Consider the following 24,975-nt stretch of genomic DNA (forward strand, 5'->3'; position numbering starts at 1 on the left):
TTTTCCTAGTATTTACCACCATGTTTCTAAACAGTAAGCTCTGTGATGTATATATTTTATTTTTTTGATTTTCGTTTGTTTTTATTGGAGTATAGTTGCGTTACACTGCTGTGTCAGTTTGATATATATATTTTAGACACAATTGCCTGCCTATGATTGAATCTGAGGATTTAGCTTTCTTACACCATCCCATTCCATCTCATTTTCCCCCCTTCATCCTTTAAATATCATGATTTTTGGCTAAATTAGCATTGAGTGCTTAACTTATTTTTACTATGTATTGTTCGGGGTTTTTTGGTTTGTTTTTTTGCGGTACGCGGGCCTCTCACTGTTGTGGCCTCTCCTGTTGTGGAGCACAGTCTCCGGACGTGCAGGCTCAGCGGCCATGGCTCACGGGCCCAGCTGCTCCGCGGCATGTGGGATCTTCCTGGACCGGGGCACGAACCCGTGTCCCCTGGATCGGCAGGCGGACTCTCAACCACTGCGCCACCATGGAAGCCCGTATTGTTCGTTTTTATTGCAACTTTTTATGTTCTTTGAGCTGATAATCATCCCCTTATAATATTTTCTTACTTCCTTGTATACCTTTCTCTTACTTTAACAAAATTCTCCCACAGAATTGTAAAACTCCTTTGCACACTGTTTTTCATATACTTATTCATTATACGTAACTGTTTCATTCTACTTCTTTCTCTTTTAAAAAAACTTACCTGGCATAACTTTTCTGAACTCCTTTAGCCTATTGCCGCAAACCGAACTGGTTGCACCTTAGGCCTGCTCTGTCTCTCCTCTGTTAGGTACTCTGTTTCCTTGACCCCATGCCTTCTGCTTTATACCTTTGCTTTGGTGGAGTGCATCCTCAAGTAGCTTCCTGAGAAAGGGTGCATGGGAAGTATACCTTTTGGATCTTATGTATTGTTCAGAGTTCTGTTTCTGAGGCTTTAACATACTCTAATCTGTTTACTCAAAGTGCAATTTATTATTTGTTATCTAGTGCCCATAAATCAGTGTAGGTCTATACCTCCAACGTCATGCCTTTCAAGAGAAATAAACAATCAGGAGTTCTGCTCAAAGATATGCTCAAACTGAGCTCAAATTTTTTCATCCATCAAAACTGGTCATAGGCTTCAGGTACTCCCTAGCACACTGCAGAGTACTCCTGGAGGTATGTATGTCTTGGTATGAGAAAAACAAGCCCACATTAACAACTGCACATTAAGACAAGTTGGGGAAAGCCACAGTACGAAAGAGAAGGTGCGTTGGGAATGCGAGCCATTTTCTTGTGAATCTTATTTGCCTGCAGGACCTGCTTTAGCCCTGAAAACCCCACCTATATGTCTCAGTGGGTCAAATAGCCCAGTATACAATGGATAACATGGTGACTGGGTGTCGCGTGTTCAGGCATTCGGTAACAAACCAAGGGTTTCTCAAAAGGAGGATAGTGATTTGTCAAAGGAAGCATGAGTTTGATTTATGCTATCAGAGCTCTCTACAGGCTCCATCTATCCCTCCAATCCGGCACAGACGCCTTGGATACCATTGGAGGCCCTGGGCCACGGAAGTCAATCAAGAGAGCTTTCTGTAGCCTGGAGTGCCTGGAGCGGGTTCTCCTGCTCTGCCTGCCACTGAAAGCTGGCAGGTAAATGGGTTACTCAGTAAGGGGTCAGAGGAGCAATCCCAAATGTGGGGAAATGTTTCCTCCAAAGTATAAAGGATCCATCAAGCATTGTGCCTCTTTTTTAGTTGTAAGGAATGAAAGGTACAGCAATCTGTCTTTCACTTTGAAGGGGATATCCAGAAATCCCCTGTGCCACTCCCACCCTCTGGCACACCTGTACTTTACCAAGGAATCTAGGGCAGTTTGTACTCCCTGATTTCTGATCAGCATGATCTCCTCGATGTACAGACGGTATGATGTTCTGTGGGAGGGCGACGGGTCAAGGTCCCAGCACACTAGAGCATGACGTCCAGAGAGAGTTGAGGTAGACCTGGGTAAGACAGTAGTCTACACCGTCGCTGCCAGATAAAAGCAATCTCTCTCTGGTGCTCTCTGTCAAGGATGGAGAAGATAGCATTTGTCAGATCAGTCACCATAGAATAGGCTCTGGAGGTAAGTTTAATTGCTCCAATAAAGAGACTGTATCTGAAACAGCAACTGAAGGTAGTTACCACCGATTCATTTAACAATACAGTCATTCTCCAAGACTTGTATGTCTTCTTCAAGAGCCAAATAGGCAAGTTAAACATTGGTAGGATGTGTGGTAGGAATCCCCACTCCTGTAATCTCTGTGACTTCCCTAGGGATGCAGTAGTGGTTTACTATTTGGGGAGGAAGGAGGTAGTTTCAGTCATCCACCATAATAGCCTATCTCCATGGGTAAAGGAAGTCAGGGTAGAAATTACAACCAGTGTACGACCAGACCAAGCATGTATATTGCATATGTAGATTTAGAATATCAACCACAGGAGAGTTCATGGACTCACTGGACCCTTTTTTTAAAAAAAATTTATTTATTTAATTTATATATTTTTGGCTGCGTTGGGACTTTATTACTGCGTGTGGGCTTTCACTAGTTGCAGCAAGCGGGGGCTACTCTTCGTTGCGGTGCGCAGGCTTCTCACTGCAGTGGCTTCTCTTGTTGCGGAGCACGGGCTCTAGAGGCCCGAGCTTCAGTAGTTGTGGCACACAGGCTCAGTAGTTGTGGCTCGTGGCTCTGGAGCGCAGGCTCAGTAGTTGTGGCTCACGGGCTTAGTTACTCCGCGGCATGTGAGATCTTCCTGGACCAGAGCTTGAATCCGTGTCCCCTGCATTGGCAGGCGGATTCTTAACCACTGCGACACCGGGGAAGCCCCACTGGACCCATTGTGACATCAACTTAGGTCAAAACTCCGTTTTCCCCTGACCCCATGAGCTCACATTCCGAGCACAGTCATACTTAGTGTCCCCAGGGATTAGGATGAGCACAGAGCCAGTGTCCAATAATACTGTAAATGGCTGCCCTTTCCCCACTGCACAGCTACTCTTGTAAATGTTTGCATGTTCTCTTGGGAAAGGGTAGGAGAAGATTTTTAGTAGGCATTACTTGAGGTGCTGCCACAGGTCTTTTTCAAGAATAAGTAGCCTTGCCTTCATTCAAGGAGCTTTAGGTCTGGGGAGTGGGTAAGGAGTCTTGTCTTACATCATGATGACTCATTGGACTCCACTTCATCAAACCTCAGGTCCTTTCTGGTATGTAGATCAAGTTGAACCTTAAAGGTTTTCCACATTTTTAGTCCTAGGGGTCCTATGATCTCTTAGTCACTGTCAAAAGTTATCATTGATGGATGAAATCATTTTTATTGTGCTCACAAATTCTGTGGGTCATAAATACAGACAGGGCACTATGGGGACAGTTTATCTCTGCCCTATGATGTCTGAGGTCGTTGTAGAATTCTCGGAGGCTGGAGGCTAGCATCATCTGAAGGCTCATTTACTCTCGTATCAGAGAGTTGATGTTGGCTGTTGACGGGGGGGCCTTGGTTCCTCTCCACACAGGCCTTTCCATGTGATCTCTCTGCATGGGCTACTTTGGGCTTCCTTACAGCATAGTGTCAGAATTCCAAGGGCACACATTCCCAAGAGAGAGATTCAAGCAGAAGCTATGTCCTCTTTTCTGATTCAGCCTTAGAAGTCACATAGCATCACATACTCTGTAATCACAGTCTCATCCATGTTCTAGGGAAGGGAAACCCACACCTCTGAATAGAGGAGTGTCAGTGTCACATTGTAAGAGCATGTAAAATAGGATGGATATTGGTGCAGCCATCTTTGGAAAATACATTCTGCCACAAATAGGAAGCATCAATTTTTCATCACCCCCATCTATCAATCCTGGTTTTAGGGACTTATGGACAGGGCTTGTTGGTTTCATTCATGCAGAAATGATGTTGTAATATTTCATTAAATATATATATATATGTATATATACACACATATATACACATTATGAGCCTATCTGAAGGCATGCATGAGCATTTAAGATGTTTTGTTTCATTTCTGTGTTCTGTGTGGTTGTAAGAGGATTGGCCATCTCCTCAAGGATTTTAAATTATCATCATAAGCCATTGAACGAATTTTTACATGTACTGCCATGCTTAATAACTATTGAGCTTCTTCCAGATTAAAACTTCTAGTTTGGGTCTGACTTCTGTTTAGATTCGACCTCTATTTTGGGCAAAGACACCGTATTTTTATTTTCCAACTCTAGAGCTGAATGAACTATTTTCTCTTGAAAGTGGAATGTTGTTGCAAACTTTTCTCAGTTTTAATAATATCACCAACTTTAGCAGTCTACTTGAATCCAGAAGTTAAATGAATAATATTACATTACAAAAGTGCAGATGTAATACCAACACATAGTAATACATTCTAACTAAAGGAGCGTTGGGGGTGGGTGGGAATACTCTGCTGGAGGTATTGAGCAGCTTTTCACAGGAGCATGCAAGGACAGAGGAACAATTCTTCATGAGTAGTAGTTCAGATAATTTGGGCATTTTCCAATGCCATCTCCCATGCCCCTCTCCTTCAAGCACATTAGATGATTCAGTCTTTCTGGAACATCCATCACATTCCATTTCTTCTTCTTGGACTGTCACCTTCCCAACCCATTCTCTGAGAAGCAAACTCCTGTTCAGCCGTAAAGACACAATCTTGTCACCTCTTTTGTGAAGCCTTCTCTTATTCCACCCCTACCCTCCTGAAGCCAAAATGTTCACTTCCTCTTTTGCAATCACAAAGCACTTTGTGCATATGCTACTATTACTGCACTACATGCTCCTGGGAGGGAAGGAAGAAGAGGGGTCGGGAGTAACATCTAATCTTTGTATCCTGTACTCAGCAATCGAGAATGCTTTATTGGGGCTTCCCTGGTGGCACAGTGGTTAAGAATTCACCTGCCAATGCAGAGGACATGGGTTTGAGCCCTGGTCCGGGAAGATCCCACATGCCACGGAGCAGCTAAGCCCATGAGCCACAACTACTGAGCCTGTGTGCCTAGAGCCCGTGCTCTGCAACAAGAGAAGACACCTCAATGAGGAGCCCGCGAACCGCAACAAAGAGTAGCCCCTGCTTGCCGCAACTAGAGAAAGCCCGCGCACAGCAACGGAGAGCCAACACACAGCCAAAAATAAAATAAATAACTAAATGCAGGTTCCTAGTCCTACTGAATCAGTCTCAGGAGGGTGGGTCTTTTTGACACAGTCAGTGGTCTGTGGACCATACTTTGATGAACACTGTTTTAGGCTGGGCACCTCTCTGTACCTGCCCAGCCTGCTCTCTCTGAAGAGCTAATTTAGCATCTCCTTAGTTATTAATTTAGCATCTCCTAACTATTCTTTTTTTTTTTTTGCTGTACGTGGGCCTCTCCCTGCTGTGGCTTCTCCCATTGCGGAACACAAGCTCTGGACACACAGGCCCAGCGGCCACGGCTCACGGGCCCAGCCGCTCCGCGGCATGCGGGACCCTCCCGGACCGGGGCACGAACCCGTGTCCCCTGAATCGGCAGGCGGACTCTCAACCACTGCACCACCAGGGAAGCCCCTAACTATTCTTAGTTAGCCTTACTTTTCACATTTTCTAAGCCATGTATTTGACCTTCAAATTCTTCCATAAGAGTATTTGCATTTAGCTTTCAGATATGGGTGTACATTCTGGAACCACCTGCCCGAGAATTTTTCAGCCGACATATAATTTCATGTTTGTTCAATTAACCTACATTCATAAGGAATGTGTGTGTGTGTGTGAGTGCATGCATGTTTGCACACAATTAATGAAGTCATGAGGCATGTGAAATAGTGTGTGGTTTATAAATGATTCAGTTATACTTTTTATTCCACAGTGCTTTTCTTTTTTTTCTTTTTCTTTCTTTTTGGCCGTGCGGCTTGCAGGATCTTAGTTCCCCAACCAGGGATTAAATCCGGGCCCCGGCAGTGAAAGTGCCAAATCCTAACCACTAGACCCCCAGGGAACTCCCCTTTTTTCTTTTTCTTCTTTTAGTGCTTTTCTGATTGTATGTATATATTGTCAGAAATGTCATTAATATTATAAATCATAGCTGACACAGAGATGTCTTACAGGATTTCAGAAAATGGAGGATTATAGTATAAAATGTAATCAAACCTGTGTTCCAGTAGATAATGTTTTAAGAATTCATTTTCTAACCAATAATTTACTTTGGAAAGTATCGAATCCACTAAACCCATTCCAGTTTTATATCTTTCAATACTATTCTCCCTAACCAAGTCAAGTCAAGGAAGAAACTGGAATCAAAAAGTTTCTTCAGTTCTCTTTCTTAGGTAATGCCTATCATAGAATCCGGCCCCCAGTGTTTAAATAGACCACGTGTCTTGTGCAATGGTTTTTTTTAAATGACTCAGTAAAGGAAGAAAGTGAATTTTGCCTACTCTGCCCACATGATTGAAACGCAATCCTCAAGACACATCACAAAGAACCCACTCAAGAAGTGTTCTATTAAAATGTAAATTCATCGTGGTAGGCTGAAAAAGAATACTGTTACAAATCTTGATAAACCCTGAAATGAGATAATGGAAAATAAGTGATAATACATACGCAGTCAAATATTCCACATCAAGTGATGATAGTTTTTCCCTTAATAAACTCACTAGAAGTCTTTATGTTAATATACTCAGAATAGCCCACTGGATCCCCTCAACTTCCTTCATGAATGCAAAGGTCAAATTTTCTTTCTAAAAGGTAGGCACTAAACAAATATATTTTTTCACATGCTTCTTTTTCTCCTGACTTTTTAAAGAAAGTGATTTCATGCAAGTTTAGGCCGCAAATGACACAGCCTCTAGTGAAGGTTATTTGGGCGCTGATGATATTAGAAGTTGGGAAATGCTGCCTTTGCAAATGAAAAAAAAGAAAGGTCAGAACTGTATGAAAAAGTTTCTCCAAGGGAATGCCTATTGTCCTCCATGACCAAACACATTGTGTCTATAAATTCACCTAAGTTAAATTACATCTGTGGCACCAAAAACCAGCCCTGAAGCCAAATTGAGACAGAAGGGAACAAGCAAGGACTTAACAATGCATTTCTCTGGGAGTGTATTGGAAAAACAAAGGGCTGCAACAGACGGCCTCAGCCCACCAGTCCTCAGGAAAACGACACCAATTCCATTCCCAAAGAAACGTTGTACTATTTCTCCAAGAGAAGGGTGCAGAAGTCGGGACACCTCCCTTACCTCCAAACCAGGGGGCTCCAAAGAGAGAAAACTGGGACGCCCTAAAGGGAGGTAGTGTGGTGCAGTGGTTAAGAATCCTCTGCAATTGGAATCCCAGCTATTCCATTTGCCATTGTAACCTAAGGAAAGTTTCTTAAACCCCTCTGTCCCTCAGTTTCCCCATCTGTAAAAAGGGGGTGATTATAATATTTGCTCATTTGAATTAAATGAGATTTGGATTAATGAGATGCTTGACATATAGTGAATAAATGTTAACCACATGATGATAGTAATGATGATGATGATGATATGACATACATTGTTATTTGTGCCCCTCCCCCAAAGGAGAGAGATTCATGAAGAAGCATTTTGGTGCATGGAAAACCATCAGACTTGAACAACCTAGAAAGGAAGGTTTCTATGACGGATTTTCGAATTCTTTTTTCTAGAACACTGCTTTGAATTTTCATTTATAGCTTATTTTAAAATTCTAACAATCTACACTGACCCACTAAGTAAAATTGAGAAGGAATCTAGGGAGAATCTGAGTTAGGCTTCACAGAAATTTTAAAGACCGACTAAACGGCCAACCATGGTATAACAAAATAAACAGTAATGATTTTTAAGAGCCTAAAGTTTAGCCTTTTAACAAGTTTCCTTTCAAAACGATGTGAGCTTTAGAAGTTGCTGGAGTATTGTAAGCTCATTTAATCTATGATACTCTTTGGAAAGAATGCAGTCCATGGAAAAAATACTTGAATTTTGATCACAGGTTATTTTCCCCAACGTGAAAGAGTACTCTGCTTCCAAAAATCCATCCATACCAGCTCAAAGTTTCCTAAAGGCAGGAAACATTTCTTTTATCCCACATAAAATCACAACATACAAATCACTAATACAAAACTTTACACACTCAGTGAAAGTTTTTGTTTGACTTTTTCAGAAACATGTAAGTGTGATTCTCCTGGTCAGATCATAGAGTGTCATTCAGTAGAGACGTTTCTTTTAAATCCATTTCTTCCTTCCAACCCCACCAAAACTGAATAGTAAAGATTTCAGGCTGAGTTAACTTGCAAAATTGTAAAATCTGCTTTAATTACATTTGGTTATTCGTTGTTATTCCCTAAAATGTCTAGTATACCTCTTGTGTTGAGTATGCCCATTGCAAAAAGAGCTCTGATGAATTTTTTGGGTTTCATACCTCACGGCTTCTGCCTCCAAATCTAGAAATTTCTCCTTTCTACAAAGAGCACAGTGATTTGCTGCCTACTCTCACTTTACAAACTAGTTGACCATGATATAGAAAAAGAATTTTTAACAGAAGGAAAGGAAATGTCCAGCACATTATAGGAAATAAACAATAGGAAAATCAGAGACCCCTTTTGAACATTTTCCTAGTGCAAAATACAGGTCCCCAAGTAAAGACCTGCTACACTTGTCCCTCTTGCTGGCTGGAATGGTGGCTTCATCAATCTTCCCAGCTATCTCTCCAGTGGGCAGGATCTCTTTCGGGAAAAACACTGCAACAGTGTTTGTAGTCCTGCCTTCTTCTGGGTCCTTTCTTGCTTGTATCTCCAAGAAGAGAATCATAGAGATGTAGAGATCGAAATTATTTTGGAGATTTAACAGATTAGAAAAAATGAAATCCAGAAAAAGAAAGTGATTTACTCAAGTCTAAACATGTAACAAATAATAGGACTGGAGCCCTATCTAATGGTCTCCATTGCTTCTAAGCCTAACTATTGCTTTGAAGAACTCAGAATTCATAATTTCATAGAACTTTTTAGCTTTATACTGTTGTTATTAGTAGAAGTGAAACTATATATGCAGAAGATAATGTGCAGTGATTCAAGCATTGAGACGATATTTGCATAACATGTTGTGAATTCGTTACATATAACAAAAATAAACAAATTTACTAAAATTTAAAATGTTCATATATATTTTTAAAATGTTTAACCGTTGTGAAAATAGTTTCACCGTCTTGAATAAGATGTATCTAAGTGTGTTATTATTTTTATTTATTTATTTATTTTTTGCGGTACGCGGGCCTCTCACTGTTGTGGCCTCTCCCGTTGCGGAGCACAGGCCCCGGATGCACAGGCTCAGAGGCCATGGCTCACGGGCCTAGCTTCTCTGCGGCATGTGGAATCTTCCCCGACCGGGGCACGAGCACGTGTCCGCTGCATTGGCAGGCGGACTCTCAACCACTGCGCCACCAGGGAAACCCCTAAGTGTGTTATTATTAATTAATTTTACCAACATTTTTGAAACTTCACTGTAATCAGGTATAGTCCTAAGTTTAAAGACAGAAGAGAAAAAAATAGCCCTTGTCCCAACTTGCCAACAAATTGGAGAGGCTGAAATAAAACAGACAAGTATGATACTGTGTGATTCCATGTGGCAGATTTGGGAGCAAGTGCTTCTGTACGTCTGCATCCCAGGCTCAAGTGAGGATGAGGACAGGGCAGGGACCTCATGGAGAGCTTTATACATCGTACTAAAAAGTTTGTATTTTACTAGAAAATAGTGATAAGGCATTGACAAATTATATGCTCTAAAATAATGCAACTCAAATTATACACTAGAGCTAATGGATTTTTTCCTGCTTCTTAATAATGAACACCTTTGTAAAAACATCTGAGAGTAAAATGGGATGAATCACCAGACTCTAGTTCTAGCTGTAGAGCTAACAGAAATCTCAGTTTCCTCATCTGTAGGTTGGGCATCAGTAGAGGATTGTTGTAGGAAGTACAGGAAGTCAGGCCTCTTAAGCACTTATTACAGTGTCTTGCATAGTAAACACTCAACAACTGTAAACTGACATCATCTTCATCTTGATCATCATCATGATGAAAAACTGAAATGGAGAAAATGGATTAGAACGCTAAGGGTTAATTTTAACATCTAAGGTTATGAGCAATTTTCTAATTCTGCTGAGTCTATATTGCTTAGAGTAATAAAGTCCCTTCTGAGAGAACTACTTTGTCAGAGGCATGGCTAGAAAAGGACATCAGTTAGCAAAATGCATTGATCCTATGCTTGAGAGGAAATTTTCTGTTGATTTTGTTGTCCAAGAAAATGTAAGAAAAGAAAACTGGAGTTTCAGCAGTTGAGAGCAGTATCTGTGGAGAGCTATGTGCTTGATTTGTTAGTTAAAAGTGGAAGAAGAAAATATCAAGGTCTATTAGAGATTGGGGATAAAAATTAAGTTTTGTGTTCCCCCCCTTTGTTGATTGGCAGGCCCTCAAAGACAGAGTATGTTACGCTTTAAATTCACTAATAAATTGTAACTAATTGTTTATAAAGTATCTTTATACTGTAATGACTGAAAGTTATTTTTGGCTGTACTTTTGTTATCGGAATACTTTCTGTAATTGCGCCAAATTCAAAACTTGAAATATAGTTTCGGAATTTCAGTTTGGTTAAATTAACAATTAAATAGGTCAGAATTAGATTTACCATCAGCATAATGCCATCTGTCTATTAAAAAGGACTATATTTCAATATTCTATAGAATAATAGGTTTACTTTCTGTGTTCTGTTTTGTTAGTGCTCCTATATCCCTCCCTGTAAGAGAGAAAATCAGAAGAACTTGGAAAGTGTCATGAATTGGCAACAGTACTGGAAAGATGAGATTGGTTCCCAGCCATTTACTTGCTATTTTAATCAATTTCAAAGGTAAGCCAATATTTACATGTGCATATTAAAGTTGTTTGTAGCCTCTGTAGTTTATTATATTAGTAAATCATAGAGTGGGCTCATTTGGCAAAATATACAACGTGGAGATAGTCTCAACTCTTTCTAGCATGTAGCTAGGGAAGCCCCTTCTTATTCTACAGGTTGGGTGGCATGTAAAGAATCTGCCAGCCAAAAAAAAGAGAGAACCTGTATCATAGAGTTTACCCTCTGCATACACTAAGAAAGTGCCTTTAGGTAGGAACGTTGTATACTAGGAATGTTCCCTGAGAATTATAGATTAATGCACACAAACTGAACAATGTGCAGATGTATCAGCATTTTGGGCTACATCAAATCTTATCTTTCTTTTTCCTTTCCGTTCTGACCAAGTATCCATAAAATGAGTTCACACCATTATAACTTTACTTGTCTTAGAGAGAACTCAAGTTATGCCGTATAGCAATGAATACTTCAGTTCCCGACCAGATTAACCATAGTAATTTGCTCATCAAACATTTATTGCGTATTGAGTATTTTCAACTCCTTGCTGTACATCTCCACTTGGGAGTTCCAAAGTTAGGTCAGACTTTCTCTTCCTCCCATAGTTCCCTCTCTTAGTGAATGGCACTATCGTCCCCTTGTTTGCAGAGTCCAGAAACTTTGAGTAATTCTTAACTCATTTTCTCCTTTACACTCTATAACCTGTATTCACCATCCTGTTGATTTTACCCCTATATTAACTCTTCTCTGCCTTCCCTCTGCCACTGTTTTAGTTCAGATTCTTATTATTTCTCAGCCCTATTAACACAATAGTCTTCTAACCAGTCCTTCTACCTCTGCCCTGCACCCCCCTCCAAGACATTCTCCACGTTGCTGCCAAGGTGATCTTTCTAAAACATGAGTCTGATTAGGTTACTCCTCATAGTTTTCAGAGTAAAGTCCAAACACCTTGGCATGGCCTATGTATGTATCTGTTGTTGTGTAACAAGCCACCCCTAATCTAGTGGCCTACTGCGACGGTGATTTATTATTTCTTAGATCCTGTGGGTTGGCTGGGAAGTTCATCTGCTGGTTCTTCACATGATGGCTGGACTAGCTGCGTGGTCCACGAGGGCATGGACCCTCCCTCACATGCCCAGCACTTGGTGCTGGCTCAGCTGAGGCATCTCCGTTCTCCACCTGGCCTCTCATCTGCCACCAGGCTAGATTGCCTTCCTTCCAATATGGCAGCCTCAGGACAGTGTTTAAAGAGAGCCAGGCCTTGGCTCTGGAACTCACGTCACATCCCTTTTGACATGTTCTATTGGTCGAAGCAAGTCATGAAGCCAGCCAGATTCATGGGGTATTGAAATAGACTCTGCTGCTGCTTCTTTTTTTTTTTTTTTTTTGCGGTACGGGTGCCTCTCACTGCTGCGGCCTCTCCCGTTGTGGAACACAGACTCCGGACGCGCAGGCTCAGCGGCCATGGCTCACGGGCCCAGCCACTCCGCGGCACGTGGGATCTTCCCGGACCGGGGCACGAACCCGTGTCCCCTGCATCGGCAGGCGGACTCTCAACCACTGTGCCACCAGGGAAGCCCAGACTCTGCTTCTTGATAGAAGAAGTGGCAACGGTTTTGTGGCCATATTTAATCTAGTTCACAGCATACAGGCCTCCTCAAGTTCTTGCCCCAGACTCCCTCCTCTCCAGCTTCATCTCCATACTCGTATTATTTGCAGTAGCCATTCTGAACTATAGGAAGTTCTATGAATATCTTATGCTTTTATATCCATGCCTATTTATTTGTCTCTCCTGCTTCTTGACTGCCTTGCTGAAGACTCTCCTCTGATTATCACCTTCTCTGGACTGCTTTCCTTGATCTTCAAGTTTGGTTTATTTGTATATCAGTTAGGATACCATCTGCTTCAGGTCAACAGAAAACTGACTCAAAATAGCACAAACAGTTAGGAAATTTATTATTTCACACATCCAAAAATGCACAGGTGGACCAATAGTAGGGTAGTTTGATACAATGACTTGACAGTGTCATCAAGAATGCCGCTCTTTTCTAGATCTCAGTTTTACCTCCCGGTGGCTCCCCTCATGGTTACAGTATGGTTGCTGTGGTTCCAGATGTCACAGCCAGGCACAGCAGTGTCCAAAGGCAGAAAGAAACCTATCTCTCCTGGTATATTTTTCTTAAGATTAGGAAACCTTTTCCCAACTTCCCACAACCAGCCTCCCCTCAGGTGTCCTTGCCTACACCTAAACCAATCACAAGAAAGAGCAATTAGAATCTACCTCTGAGATGGGGATAAGGCAGTGTCTCCTAAATCATGTGGAGGAAGGTTGTACAGAAGGGGGCAGAATTTGTGGAACGACCAAAAGTGCCAGCTATAAGGTGTATCTCCCATGTTGTGTATAGAGCTCTTTCTCAGAGGTTTGCAACCCTCACTATCGTAACTATACCAGAAGAGCTTTTAAAAAAACGCATCGCAGACCAATTAAATTAGAATTCTTGGTGGTTGAACCTAGGCATTAGCATTCTTTTAAATTGATTAAAAAATTGATTCCAGGGATTCTAATATACGACCAGGATCAAGAGCCACTGCTCTATCCTCTCACCTGTCACCCTCTACTGGAATTTTTTGTATGCCCATCTTCCCAACCAGACTGTCTACTGGTTAATGGTGTGGGCTATATCTTCTTTGGCTTTGAATCCCTAGCACTTCACACAGTGCCTGGTTCTCAGTTTAAAAATGTTTGGTGAATGAATGTATCAATGAATGCAATGTGTCAGAATAATAAGGCAGGTTCTTTGCTTCCAAGGAATTAGACTTATTGGGAGAAACAGATGCTTATGCAAATATAAGTATGACTTCGTCAGCTAGAAATGAAAGGGAGGAAGACCTTGAAGATGGGGTGGCTGCGATAAAGAAACCAAGCTTGACAATGTAAGATACATTAGATAATAGGTTATATAATAAGGAGTGGTGAATCTGTAAGCTGGAAAGGTAGCTTGGGGTTAGATTTCTAAAGGGTCAAAAATGCCAAACTAAGGAGATGGTCTTTGTCATATGGGCAATGAAAATTTGTGAAAAGTTTTTTTTTTTTTTTTTTGAACCAAAGACTGACATGAATAGATCTCTGATTTAGAAAGTAATTGGTGTGAGAGTTGAATGTGTACTGGAGAGGAGAGATGGGCTAAAGGCAGGAGCTCCAGCTCAGAGATGGGAGGAAATAAGGAGAGTACTGAGCGCAAAACATAACATTTTTGAGTGGCTACCGTGGGCCAACCATTGTGAATAACATTTTGGTTAGATCACCAAATTTCTTATAATAGTTCTAAATTCTGGCCCCACTTGACAAGTGAGAAAACTGAGTCTTAAAGACTCCATCTGAAGTCTTTAAGTGAAAAAAACCCAGAATCCAGCTAGTCTGATTCCCAAAGCTCCTTCTATTAACCATCTTCTTGTCCCGTTAAAGCAGTTTGAGGGCCTAGGCGAGAGTAGAGGTAATGGAAGTAGCTCACGGAGGGGTACATCAGAAAGACATTTGGAATTACAATCACCAGAACTTGATGACCACGTGATGAGGAAAAGGGAGGTACCACATTTGACTGAGCGTGAGGAGAGTCTAGCTCTGACGGTTGAATTTGGGGCTCTTGTAAGATATCCAAAAGAAAGAGGTAGAAGTACCTCTTTAGTTCAGAAGCAAGAGGTCAGGGTCAGTGTTATGCGAGTCTGGGAATCACTGGCACACAAGCTGTAGCTGAAGCAAGGAGAAAGAATGCATACTGGAGTGAGGAGAGAAATGCTGACAGGATCGTGGGATCCTCTGTGTTGACGGTATGAGGGGAAGAGATGGAGAAAGAGTGGCCAGATGTGGAGAGGAAAGTGAAAAGACTTGGAAGGGGGAGTGTTTTAAGGGGAAAGGGGTAATCAAGACAGACTACTGGGAAGTCATCAGCTGTGGCAATTAGGAGCGTGTGCGTGATCTTTGTGAACACGGTTTAGGTACTGTCTTAAAGCACAGGGTTTGAAATCATTTTGTATTAGCCTGAGGTGAGACTGTGAAGGCTTTACGAAGTGCAGACTCCTTTTTCAAGAAGTTTGCCATGACTGGAAAAAGAATTTGGAGGAGGAGATGAGTAACTGAGAGGGAAACAGGAATGGATACAGAGAAATGAGACAGGTGTGGACTAAAACTGCTGAGGAAGAAGGAAACATTGACCACAGATAGTAAATAAGGCAAAAAGGGAGCCCTGAAGAAAACAAGATAAGAGGAAATAAAAAGGTTAAGCGGGGATATGTTTTTCTGTGAGGTGGGAGCACAGCAACAGGAAATAGGCACCAGCAGTCAAGACAGTTTGATACTGAACCCATCACTGTCTGAACCAGGTGAACCTTTAAGCTTCCAAGCGCTGGACCAGAAGCTGGTTTCCGAGCATCCGTGACCTTAGCTTGCAGGTGGAAGCAGACAGGTGCCCCCTCCCATGGGCTGTCCTGCCCTGCCCAGCTGCTGGTCATTTCTTAACTTCCCCTCACTCCCCACTCAGGCACCGAGTTCTCTAAAGGCTGGCAACCCCATTTGGCCTCCTGTTAGGGCGTGAGCTCTGACTACCTTCAGAGCCCAACCAAGCAGGACCATTCCCTGGAATAGTGAGAACCCTCTGAAAAGAGCTCACCCTGCATGATGTATCAATTGTATTAACTTTAGTAGCAGTACATTTAACCCCCCATTCCTCGTTCAGAACGGATAGCCATTCCTTATCCATCATCTATCCATCATTCCTTATCCATCAGTCCCGTTTGCAGACTGTCGGGGTGTAGATAGAAGTGGGGGTGGTCTGTCACAACTCAGAAGCACTCAAGACATAATTTTTAAGTGACTTTGGGAAAACAGAACTTTGGAGTTTTGGCTCTTTCACTGTGACATTTGCAAGAGGAAACAAGCATGCTGGTTGTAGGTGTGAAAAATGGCAGCTCCTTGGTGCCATCTACTCTTAGTACACTTTTTACTACTGCTAAATATGAAATAAAAATAGACTTACTGTAGAGACTCCCAGATGCTCTTGATCAGATGGACTTTATATTTAAAGTAACCTTTAGATTTCACTCAAATTCGGGAAATTAGGGAGAAGAGGTACCAAGAAGTTTCCATTTTCAAGAAAAGGGTGTTATTTTAAAAATCTAAGACAAAGACGATTGAAGTCTTAGCTTTCCATTGTTGAAGCCTTATTTAGGTGAGGTATACTCAGGACTAGAATCTGCGGTGGCCAGAGCAGCCACCAGCAGCCATGCCTGCCATGGCAGGACAGTCCCCATGCAGTCGCTCCCTCCTTCTGCACCAAGGAGCACCAAGGAGGTGCTGCTGGCGTGACGTCACGTCCAGGGCTCAGTGGAAGCTGTCCCGGGCTGCCTCCGCTCATGATCTTCCTCTACAACCTTTGGGCTCGTCTCCTTCAACCTCGAGGCTCACAATCTCCATACAAAGTGTAGATTTTTATTTTACACTTTTTGCTAAGGTCACACTTTAGGTAAGGTCACACTTACCCTCCCTATACCATTCTTTTCTCTTCTTAGCCTTTTCTTGGCTTATCCTTTCTCAACAAAACCTGTGTGATGCCCCCTTACCAAGTTTGTTTTGAAAACCCCATTCCATTGCTAGAAAGTGTCTCTGTAGTCTCAGTCTGTCCATACAATTCTCCTCCCTCATCTTTGCCTTCACCAGCTTCCCCTTGACGAGGGTGTGTCCCTGGAAAATGGTTACTCATTCCTTGGGTATGTTACTCTGACCTACCTATGCCTCCATTCCCTTTGTAGAGGGAGAAATAATAAGGTTATTGTGAGGTTATCAATGAGATGACATGTGCCTACCTGTACTAATTACTATAAAAGTTTTTGCTATTATTATTTTTATTACTCTTTTTTTTAAACATCTTTATTGGAGTATAATTGCTGTACATTGTTGTGTTAGTTTCTGCTGTATAACAAAGTGAATCAGCTACACATATATCCCCATACCCCTCCCTCTTGCATCTCCCTCCCACCCTCCCTATCCCACCCGTCTAGGTGGTCACAAAGCACCAATCTGATCTCCCTGTGCTATGCAGCTGCTTCCCACTAGCTATCTATTTTACATTTGGTAGTATATATATGTCCATGCCACTCTCTCACTTCGTCCCAGCTTACCCTTCCCCCTCCCCATCCTCAAGTCCATTCTCTACATCTGCATTGTTATTTCTGTCCTACCCCTAGGTTCATCAAACCATATTTTCTTTTTTTTCCTTAATTCCATGTATATGTGTTAGCATGCGGTATTTGTTTTTCTCTTTCTGACTTACTTCACTCTGTATGACAGACTCTAGGTCCATCCACCTCACTACAAATAACTCAGTTTCGTTTCTTTTTATGGCCGAGTAATATTCCATTGTATATATGTGCCACATCTTCTTTATCCATTCATCTGTCAAGGGACACTTAGGTTGCTTCCGTGTCCTGGCTATTGTAAATAGTGCTGCAATGAACATTGTGGTACATGACTCTTTTTGAGTTATGGTTTTCTCAGGGTATATGCTCAGTAGTGGGATTGCTGGGTCATATGGTAGTTCTGTTTCTAGTTTTTTAAGGAACCTCCATACTGTTCTCCATAGTGGCTGTATCAATTTACATTCCCACCAACAGTGTAGGAGGGTTCCCTTTTCTCCACATCCTCTACAGCATTTATTGTTTGTAGATTTTTTTTTTTTTTTTTTTTTTTGCGGTACGCGGGCCTCTCACTGTTGTGGCCTCTCCCATTGCAGAGCACAGGCTCTGGACATGCAGGCTCAGCAGCCATGGCTCATGGGCCCAGCCGCTCTGCAGCACGTGGGATCTTCCCGGACTGGGGCACGAACCCGTGTCGCCTGCATTGGCAGGTGGACTCTCAACCACTGCGCCACCAGGGAAGCCCTGTTTGTAGATTTTTTGATGATGGCCATTCTGACCGGTGTGAGGTGATACCTCATTGTAGTTTTAATTTGCATTTCTCTAAAGATTAGTGATGTTGAGCATTCTTTCATGTGTTTGTTGGCAGTCTGTATATCTTCTTTGGAGAAATGTCTCTTTAGGTCTTTACCCATTTTTGGATTGGGTTGTTTGTTTTCTTGATATTGAGCTGCTTGAGCAGCTTGTATATTTTGGAGATTAATCCTTTGTCAGTTGCTTCATTTGCAAATATTTCCTCCCATTATAAGGGTTGTCTTTTCGCCTTATGTTTTCCTTTGCTGTGCAAAAGCTTTTAAGTCCCATTTGTTTATTTTTATTTCCATTTCTCTAGGAGATGGGCCAAAAAGGATCTTGCTGTGATTTATGTCATAGAGTGTTCTGCCTATGTTTTCCTCTAAGAGTGTTATAGTGTCTGGCCTTACATTTAGGACTTTAATCCATTATGAGTTTATTTTTGTGTATGGTGTTAGGGAGTGTTCTAATTTCATTCTTTTCCACCTAGCTGTCCCGTTTTCCCAGCACCACGTATTGAAGAGGCTGTCTTTTCTCCATTGTATATTCTTGCCTCCTTTATCAAAGATAGGGTGACCATATGTGCATGGGTTTATCTCTGGGCTTTCTATCCTGTTCCATTAATCTGTATTTCTGTTTTTCTGCCAGTACCATACTGTCTGGATCCTGTAGCTTTGTAGTATAGTCTGAAGTCAGGGACCCTGATTCCTCCAGCTCCGTTTTTCTTTCTCAAGATTGCTTTGGCTATTCGGGATCTTTTGTGTTTCCATACAAATTGTGAAATTTTTTGTTCTAGTTCTGTGAAAAATGCCATTGGTAGTTTGATAGGGATTGAACTGAATCTGTAGATTGCTTTGGGTAGTAGAGTCATTTTCACAATGTTTATTATTCCATTCCAAGAACATGGCATATATCTCCATCTGTTTGTATCATCTTTAATTTCTTTCATCAGTGTCTTATAGTTTTCTGCATGCAGATCTTTTGTCTCCTTAGGTAGGTTTATTCCTAGGTATTTTATTCTTTTTGCTTCAGTGGTAAATGGGAGTGTTTCCTTAATTTCTCTTTCAGATTTTTCATCATTAGTGTATATGCACGATTTCTGTGCATTAATTTTGTACCTGCTACTTTACCAAATTCATTGATTAGCTCTAGTAGTTTTCTGGTAGCATCTTTAGGATTCTCTATGTATAGTATTATGTCATCTGCAAACAGTGACAGTTTTACTTCTTCTTTTCCAATTTGTATTTCTTTTTCTTCTCTGATTGCTGTGGCTAAAACTTCCAAAACTATGTTGAATAATAGGGGTGAATGTGGGCAACTTTGTCTTGTTCCTAATCTTAGTGGAAATGGTTTCAGTTTTTCACCATTGAGAACGATGTTGGCTGTGGGTTTGTCATATATGGCCTTTATTATGTTGAGGTAAATTCCCTCTATGCCTACTTTCTGGAGAGTTTTTATCATAAATGGGTGTTGAATTTTGTCAAAAGCTTTTTCTGCATCTATTGAGATGATCATATGGTTTTTATCCTTCAATTTGTTAATGTGGTGTTTCACATTGATTGATTTGCGTATATTGAAAACTCCTTGCATTCCTGGGATAAACCCCACTTGATCATGGTGTATGATCCTTTTAATGTGCTGTTGGATTCTGTTTGCTAGTATTTTGTTTAGGATTTTTGCATCTATGTTCATCAGTGATATTGGCCTATAGTTTTCTTTCTTTGTGACATCTTTTCTGGTTTTGGTATCAGGGCAATGGTAGCCTCATAGAATGAGTTTGGGAGTGTTCCTCCCTCTGCTATATTTTGGAAGAGTTTGAGAAGGATAGGTGTTAGCTCCTCTCTAACTGTTTGATAGAATTCTCCTGTGAAGCCATCTGGCCCTGGGCTTTTGTTTGTTGGAAGATTTTTAATCACAGTTTAAATTTCAGTGCTTGTGATTGGTCTGTTTATATTTTCTATTTCTTCCTGGTTCAGTCTCAGAAGGTTGTGCATTTCTAAGAATTTGTCCATTTCTTCCAGGTTGTCCATTTTATTGGCATATAGTTGCCAGTAGTAATCGCTCATGACCCTTTGTATTTTTGCTGTGTCAGTTGTTACTTCTCCTTTTTCATTTCCAGTTCTATTGATTTGAGTCTTCTCCCTTTTTTTCTTGATGAGTCTGGCTAATGGTTTATCAATTTTGTTTATCTTCTCAAAGAACCAGCTTTTAGCTTTATTGATGTTTGCTGTTGTTTCCTTCATTTCTTTTTCATTTATTTCTGATCTTTATGATTTCTTTCCTTCTGCTAACTTTCAGGTTTCTTTGTTCTTCTTTCTCTAATTGCTTTAGGTGTAAGGTTAGGTTGTTTATTTGAGATGTTTCTTGTTTCTTGAGGTAGGATTGTATTGCTATAAACTTCCCTCTTAGAACTGCTTTTGCTGCATCCCATAGGTTTTGGGTCATCGCGTTTTCATTGTCATTTGTTTCCAGGTATTTTTTGATTTCCTCTTTGATTTCTTCACTGACCTCTTGGTTATTTAGTAGCATATTGTTTAGCCTACATGTATTTGTATTTTTTACTGTTTTTTTTCCTGTAATTGGTATCTAGTCTCATAGCGTTGTGGTCGGAAAAGATACTTGATATGATTTCAATTTTCTTAAATTTACCACGGCTTGATTTGTGACCCAAGATATGATCTATCCTGGAGAATGTTTCATGAGCACTTGAGAAGAAAGGATATTCTGTTGTTTTTGGATGGAATGTCCTATAAATATCAATTAAATCCATCTTGTTTAATGTGTCATTTAAAGCTTGTGTTTCCTTATTTACTTTCATTTTGGTTGATCTATCCATTGATGAAAGTGGGGTGTTAAAGTCCCCTACTATGATTGTGTTACTGTCGATTTCCCCTTTTATGGCTGTTAGCATTTGCCTTATGTATTGAGGTGCTCGTATGTTGGATGCATAAGTATTTACAGTTGTTATATCTTCTTCTTGGATTGATCCCTTGATCATTATGTAGTGTCCTTCTTTGTTTCTTGTAATAGTCTTTATTTTAAAGTCTATTTTGTCTGATATGAGAATTGCTACTCCAGCTTTCTTTTGATTTCCATTTGCATGGAATATCTTTTCCATCCCCTCACTTTCAGTCTGTATGTGTCCCTAGGTCTGAAGTGGGTCTCTTGTAGACAGCATATATAAGGGTCTTGTTTTTGTGTCCATTCAGCCAGTCTATGTCTTTTGGTTGGAGCATTTAATCCATTTACATTTAAGGTAACTATCGATTTGTATGTTCCTATTACCATTTTCTTAATTGTTTTGGGTTTGTTATTGTAGGTCTTTTCCTTCTCTTGTGTTTCCTGCCTAGAGAAGTTCCTTTAGCATTTGTTGTAATGCTGGTTTGCTTGTGCTGAATTCTCTTAGCTTTTGCTTGTCTGTAAAGGTTTTAATTTCTCCGTCAGATCTGAATGAGATCCTTGCTGGGTAGAGTAATCTTGGTTGTGTAGGTTTTTCCCTTTCATCACTTTAAATATGTCCTGCCACTCCTTTCTGGCTTGCAGAGTTTCTGCTGAAAGATCAGCTGTTAACCTTATGGGGATTACCTTGTATGTTATTTGTTGCTTTTCCCTTGCTGCTTTCAATATTTTTTCTTTGTATTTAATTTTTGATAGTTTGAGTAATATGTGTCTTGACGCGTTTCTCCTTGGATTTATCCTGTATGGGACTGTCTGTGCTTCCTGGACTTTCCCATGTTAGGGAAGTTTTCCACTATAATCTCTTCAGATATTTTCTCAGTCCCTTTCTTTTTCTCTTCTTCTTCTGGGACCCCTATAATTCGAATGTTGGTGCATTTAATGTTGTCCCAGAGGCCTCTGTGACTGTCCTCAATTCCTTTCATTCTTTTTTCTTTATTCTGCTCTGTGGTAGTTATTTCCACAGTTTTATCTTCCAGGTCACTTATCCGTTCTTCTGCCTCAGTTATTCTGCTATTGATTCCTTCTAGAGAATTTTTAATTTCATCTGTTGTGTTGTTCATCATTGTATGTTTGCTCTTTAGTTCTTCTAGGTCCTTGTTAAACATTTCTTGTATTTTCTCCATTCTATTTCCAAGATTTTGGATCATCTTTACTATCATTACTCTGAATTCTTTTTCAGGTAGACTGCCTATTTCCTCTTCATTTGTTTGGCCTGGTGAGTTTTTACCTTGCTCCTTCATCTGCTATGTATTTTTCTGTCTTTTCATTTTGCTTAACTTACTATGTTTGGGGTCTCCTTTTCTCAGGCTGCATGTTCGTAGTTCCCGTTGTCTTTGGTGTCTGCCCTCAGTGGGTACGGTTGGTTCAGTGGGTTGTGTAGGCTTCGTGGTGGAGGGGACTGGTGCCTGTGTTCTGGTGGATGAGGCTGGCTCTTGTCTTTCTGTTGGGCAGGACCATGTCCGGTGGTGTGTTTTGGGGTGTTTGTGAACTTATTATGATTTTTGGCAGCCTCTCTGCTAATGGGTGGGGTTGTGTTTCTGTCTTGCTAGTTTTTTGGCACTGGGTGTCCAGCACTGGTGCTTGCTGGTTGTTGAGTGGATCTGGGTCTTAGCGTTGAGATGGAGATCTCTGGGAGAGCTCTTACTGATTGATATTACGTGGGGCCGGGAGGTCTCTGGTGGACCAGTGTCCTGAACTCGGCTCTCCCACCTCGGAGACTCATGCCTGACATCAGGCCAGAGCAGCAAGACCCTGTTAGCCACACGGCCAGGTATGTGGGGAATTTCTTGCCTTTTGGGAAGTCTGAGGTCTTCTGCCAGCATTCAGTAGGTGTTCTGTAGGAGTTGTTGCACATGTAGATGTATTTCTGATGTATTTGTGGGGAGGAAGGTGATCTCCACATATTACTCCTCTGTCATCTTGAAGGTCTGTCTAGGAGTAATTTTAATAGTAAGACTTGTAAAGCATCTGTAGGTTGAACTCTTACCTGAAGATGAGCAAGAAGTCCTGATATCACAGCTTCTGATGTCAATGGAGATCCCTTCCATGTCTCCCTTAATCTATTCCAAACCACATAGCTGGCAAGATGTCTTTCCAATTCAATTTCCCCTTGATGAATGGATTATTTCACTGGAAAAAATGAGTTGTTGTGATCCTGCTTGCCTGATGCCAACAGAGTGTCTCACTCAACCCGCCGCGTCCCTGGTGGCTGAGGAGGGAGGGACAGGGACGCGCACCAGAGACACAGGTGGGCTCCACGCAGAGTGGTGGACTCTGGGCTCCGGGCTCCGGGGTGGAGGCGGGGACGGGGGTGACTGCAGCACCTCCTCCACTGAGACGTCTGCCTATTTTTATTACTGTTAATAAGATTTACCTCAAAGGCCACTGTGTACCCTCTCACCTTTTCAGGTATAATCAGTCACTTCCTCTTCTGAGCTCCTACAGGGCTAGGGTTGCTTTTTTCACACTGTTATAGAGTTGGTTGAATATGTATCTTTCTCCTTTTATAGATTATGAATTCCTTAATGCAGCAACTATGTGGCAGTAGGCATCTGTGTTTACATCTACCACTTACTAACTATGTGACGTAAGGGAAATTATGGAACTTCTTGCTCTTGGTTTCCTCATCTATACAATGAGGATAATGTTATCTGTCTTAAGGGTTTTGTTTGTTTGTTTGTTTTGTTTTGGAAAGGATCATATCTGCATAAGAATGAGTACTTAGTAAATGTATGTGCTTTTCTTTCCTTGCTCTGTAAATTTCTAACAACTGGGGTAGAAAAACTAATCAATGAATAGCCCTGTTATTCACTGATTGGAGGCTGAATAAATAATAGAGATTTGATTGATGAGTAAAGCAGTGGAACACACAAAAATAACAAAAAAGAATGGATTCTATTGTGAAATAAAATACATTGTACTTCTGACACTGAACAGTTATATCCTAATTTTTAAGTTCCTTCAGAGTATGTGGGTCCTATAGTATATATTTTCAACTTAAATTTGCCCTTAGCATTTTAGAGAAAGATGAACATAATGGCCCCAGCTTAAGCTGAGTAGAATGCGCTTTAGAACACAGTTTGAAAGCCATTAAAATAGAAGGTTAAAAGCAATCAATCAGAAAAGGAACTCTCACTTACTTAGGGCTTAGTTTTCATATCTACAAAATTTGATAGATTGATAGATTAAATGATCTCTAAGAGTCCTCTAAGTTCTCAAGTTTTACGATTTTGTGATTCCCTGATTCTGAAGGCTTGTACAATTACAACAGCTTAAGACACTAGATCAAATCCTAATGTTGAGAGAGAAAGAAGATTAGCAAAGAACCAAATGGTTAACAGTCTGGAGCCATTTAGTGGAGGAGCAGACAGTCCTCCTACCTCAACAGTAACTGAGTTTCATAATGATGACAGTGAGTCATCAAAAAAGTTAAATTTGGTTCAATGTACTCTCCTTAAAAGGCAAGGAAATGTGTAATGCATTTTTAGAAAGATGTTGCCAATTATATTTTAATATTTGTATTAGTTTTTATTCAGCTTGAAAGGTTAAACTTCAGTTATTTGGAAAATTCACTTATGTGAATACCTAGCTCCTCTCCTTGAAATAAATAATACTGTTTTAGGGGCTGCAGAAGCTTCCTACCACAAATATATTATCAGTCTTCTGTCATGTGTTATCCTTTTCAGTGTCCTAGATTTCATCCATAAAATTACCACCATTTCAGTCATTTACTCTTTCATTTATTCAACAAGCATTTATTAATCACCTGTCTTATACCAAACAACAGTGATCAAAGATCAAAGATAATAAGACTTGGTTTCTGTCTTCAAGGAACTCACTGACTACTATGAAAGACCAACATGTAAATAAACAATTGGAATGTAACTTAGTAAGTGCCATAATTACACACACACACAAACACACACACACACACACACACACACACACACACACACAGAGTATAGTGCCTGGACCTACTTGAATGGAGATAAGGAGTGGAGAGAGAAAAGCCTTGATAGAGAAAAGTTTGAGCTGTTGTTGTTGTTTTGTTTTGTTTTTTTTTAATGAGTAGGAATTTCCCAGATAAATGAAGGCTAGGGAAGGGGATTTCAGGGAAAATAAGGCATTAATATT

At 40.9% G+C, this 24,975-nt stretch overlaps 1 protein-coding gene across 1 annotated transcript in view; it reads left to right on the forward strand.

The window, feature by feature from the left end:
* KCNMB4 (potassium calcium-activated channel subfamily M regulatory beta subunit 4) overlaps positions 1–24,975 on the forward strand; it is a gene marked incomplete at both ends in the record, with an annotated part of 64,519 nt that overhangs the window by 16,531 nt on the left and 23,013 nt on the right. Inside the window, one exon of the mRNA XM_082666486.1 lies at positions 10,775–10,902. Coding sequence (XP_082522612.1) covers positions 10,775–10,902 — 128 coding nt within the window. The remainder of the gene's footprint in view (positions 1–10,774; positions 10,903–24,975) is intronic.

Source organism: Grampus griseus (assembly GCF_964374135.1).
Source record: "Grampus griseus genome assembly, chromosome: 11".
Lineage (NCBI taxonomy): Eukaryota > Metazoa > Chordata > Mammalia > Artiodactyla > Delphinidae > Grampus > Grampus griseus.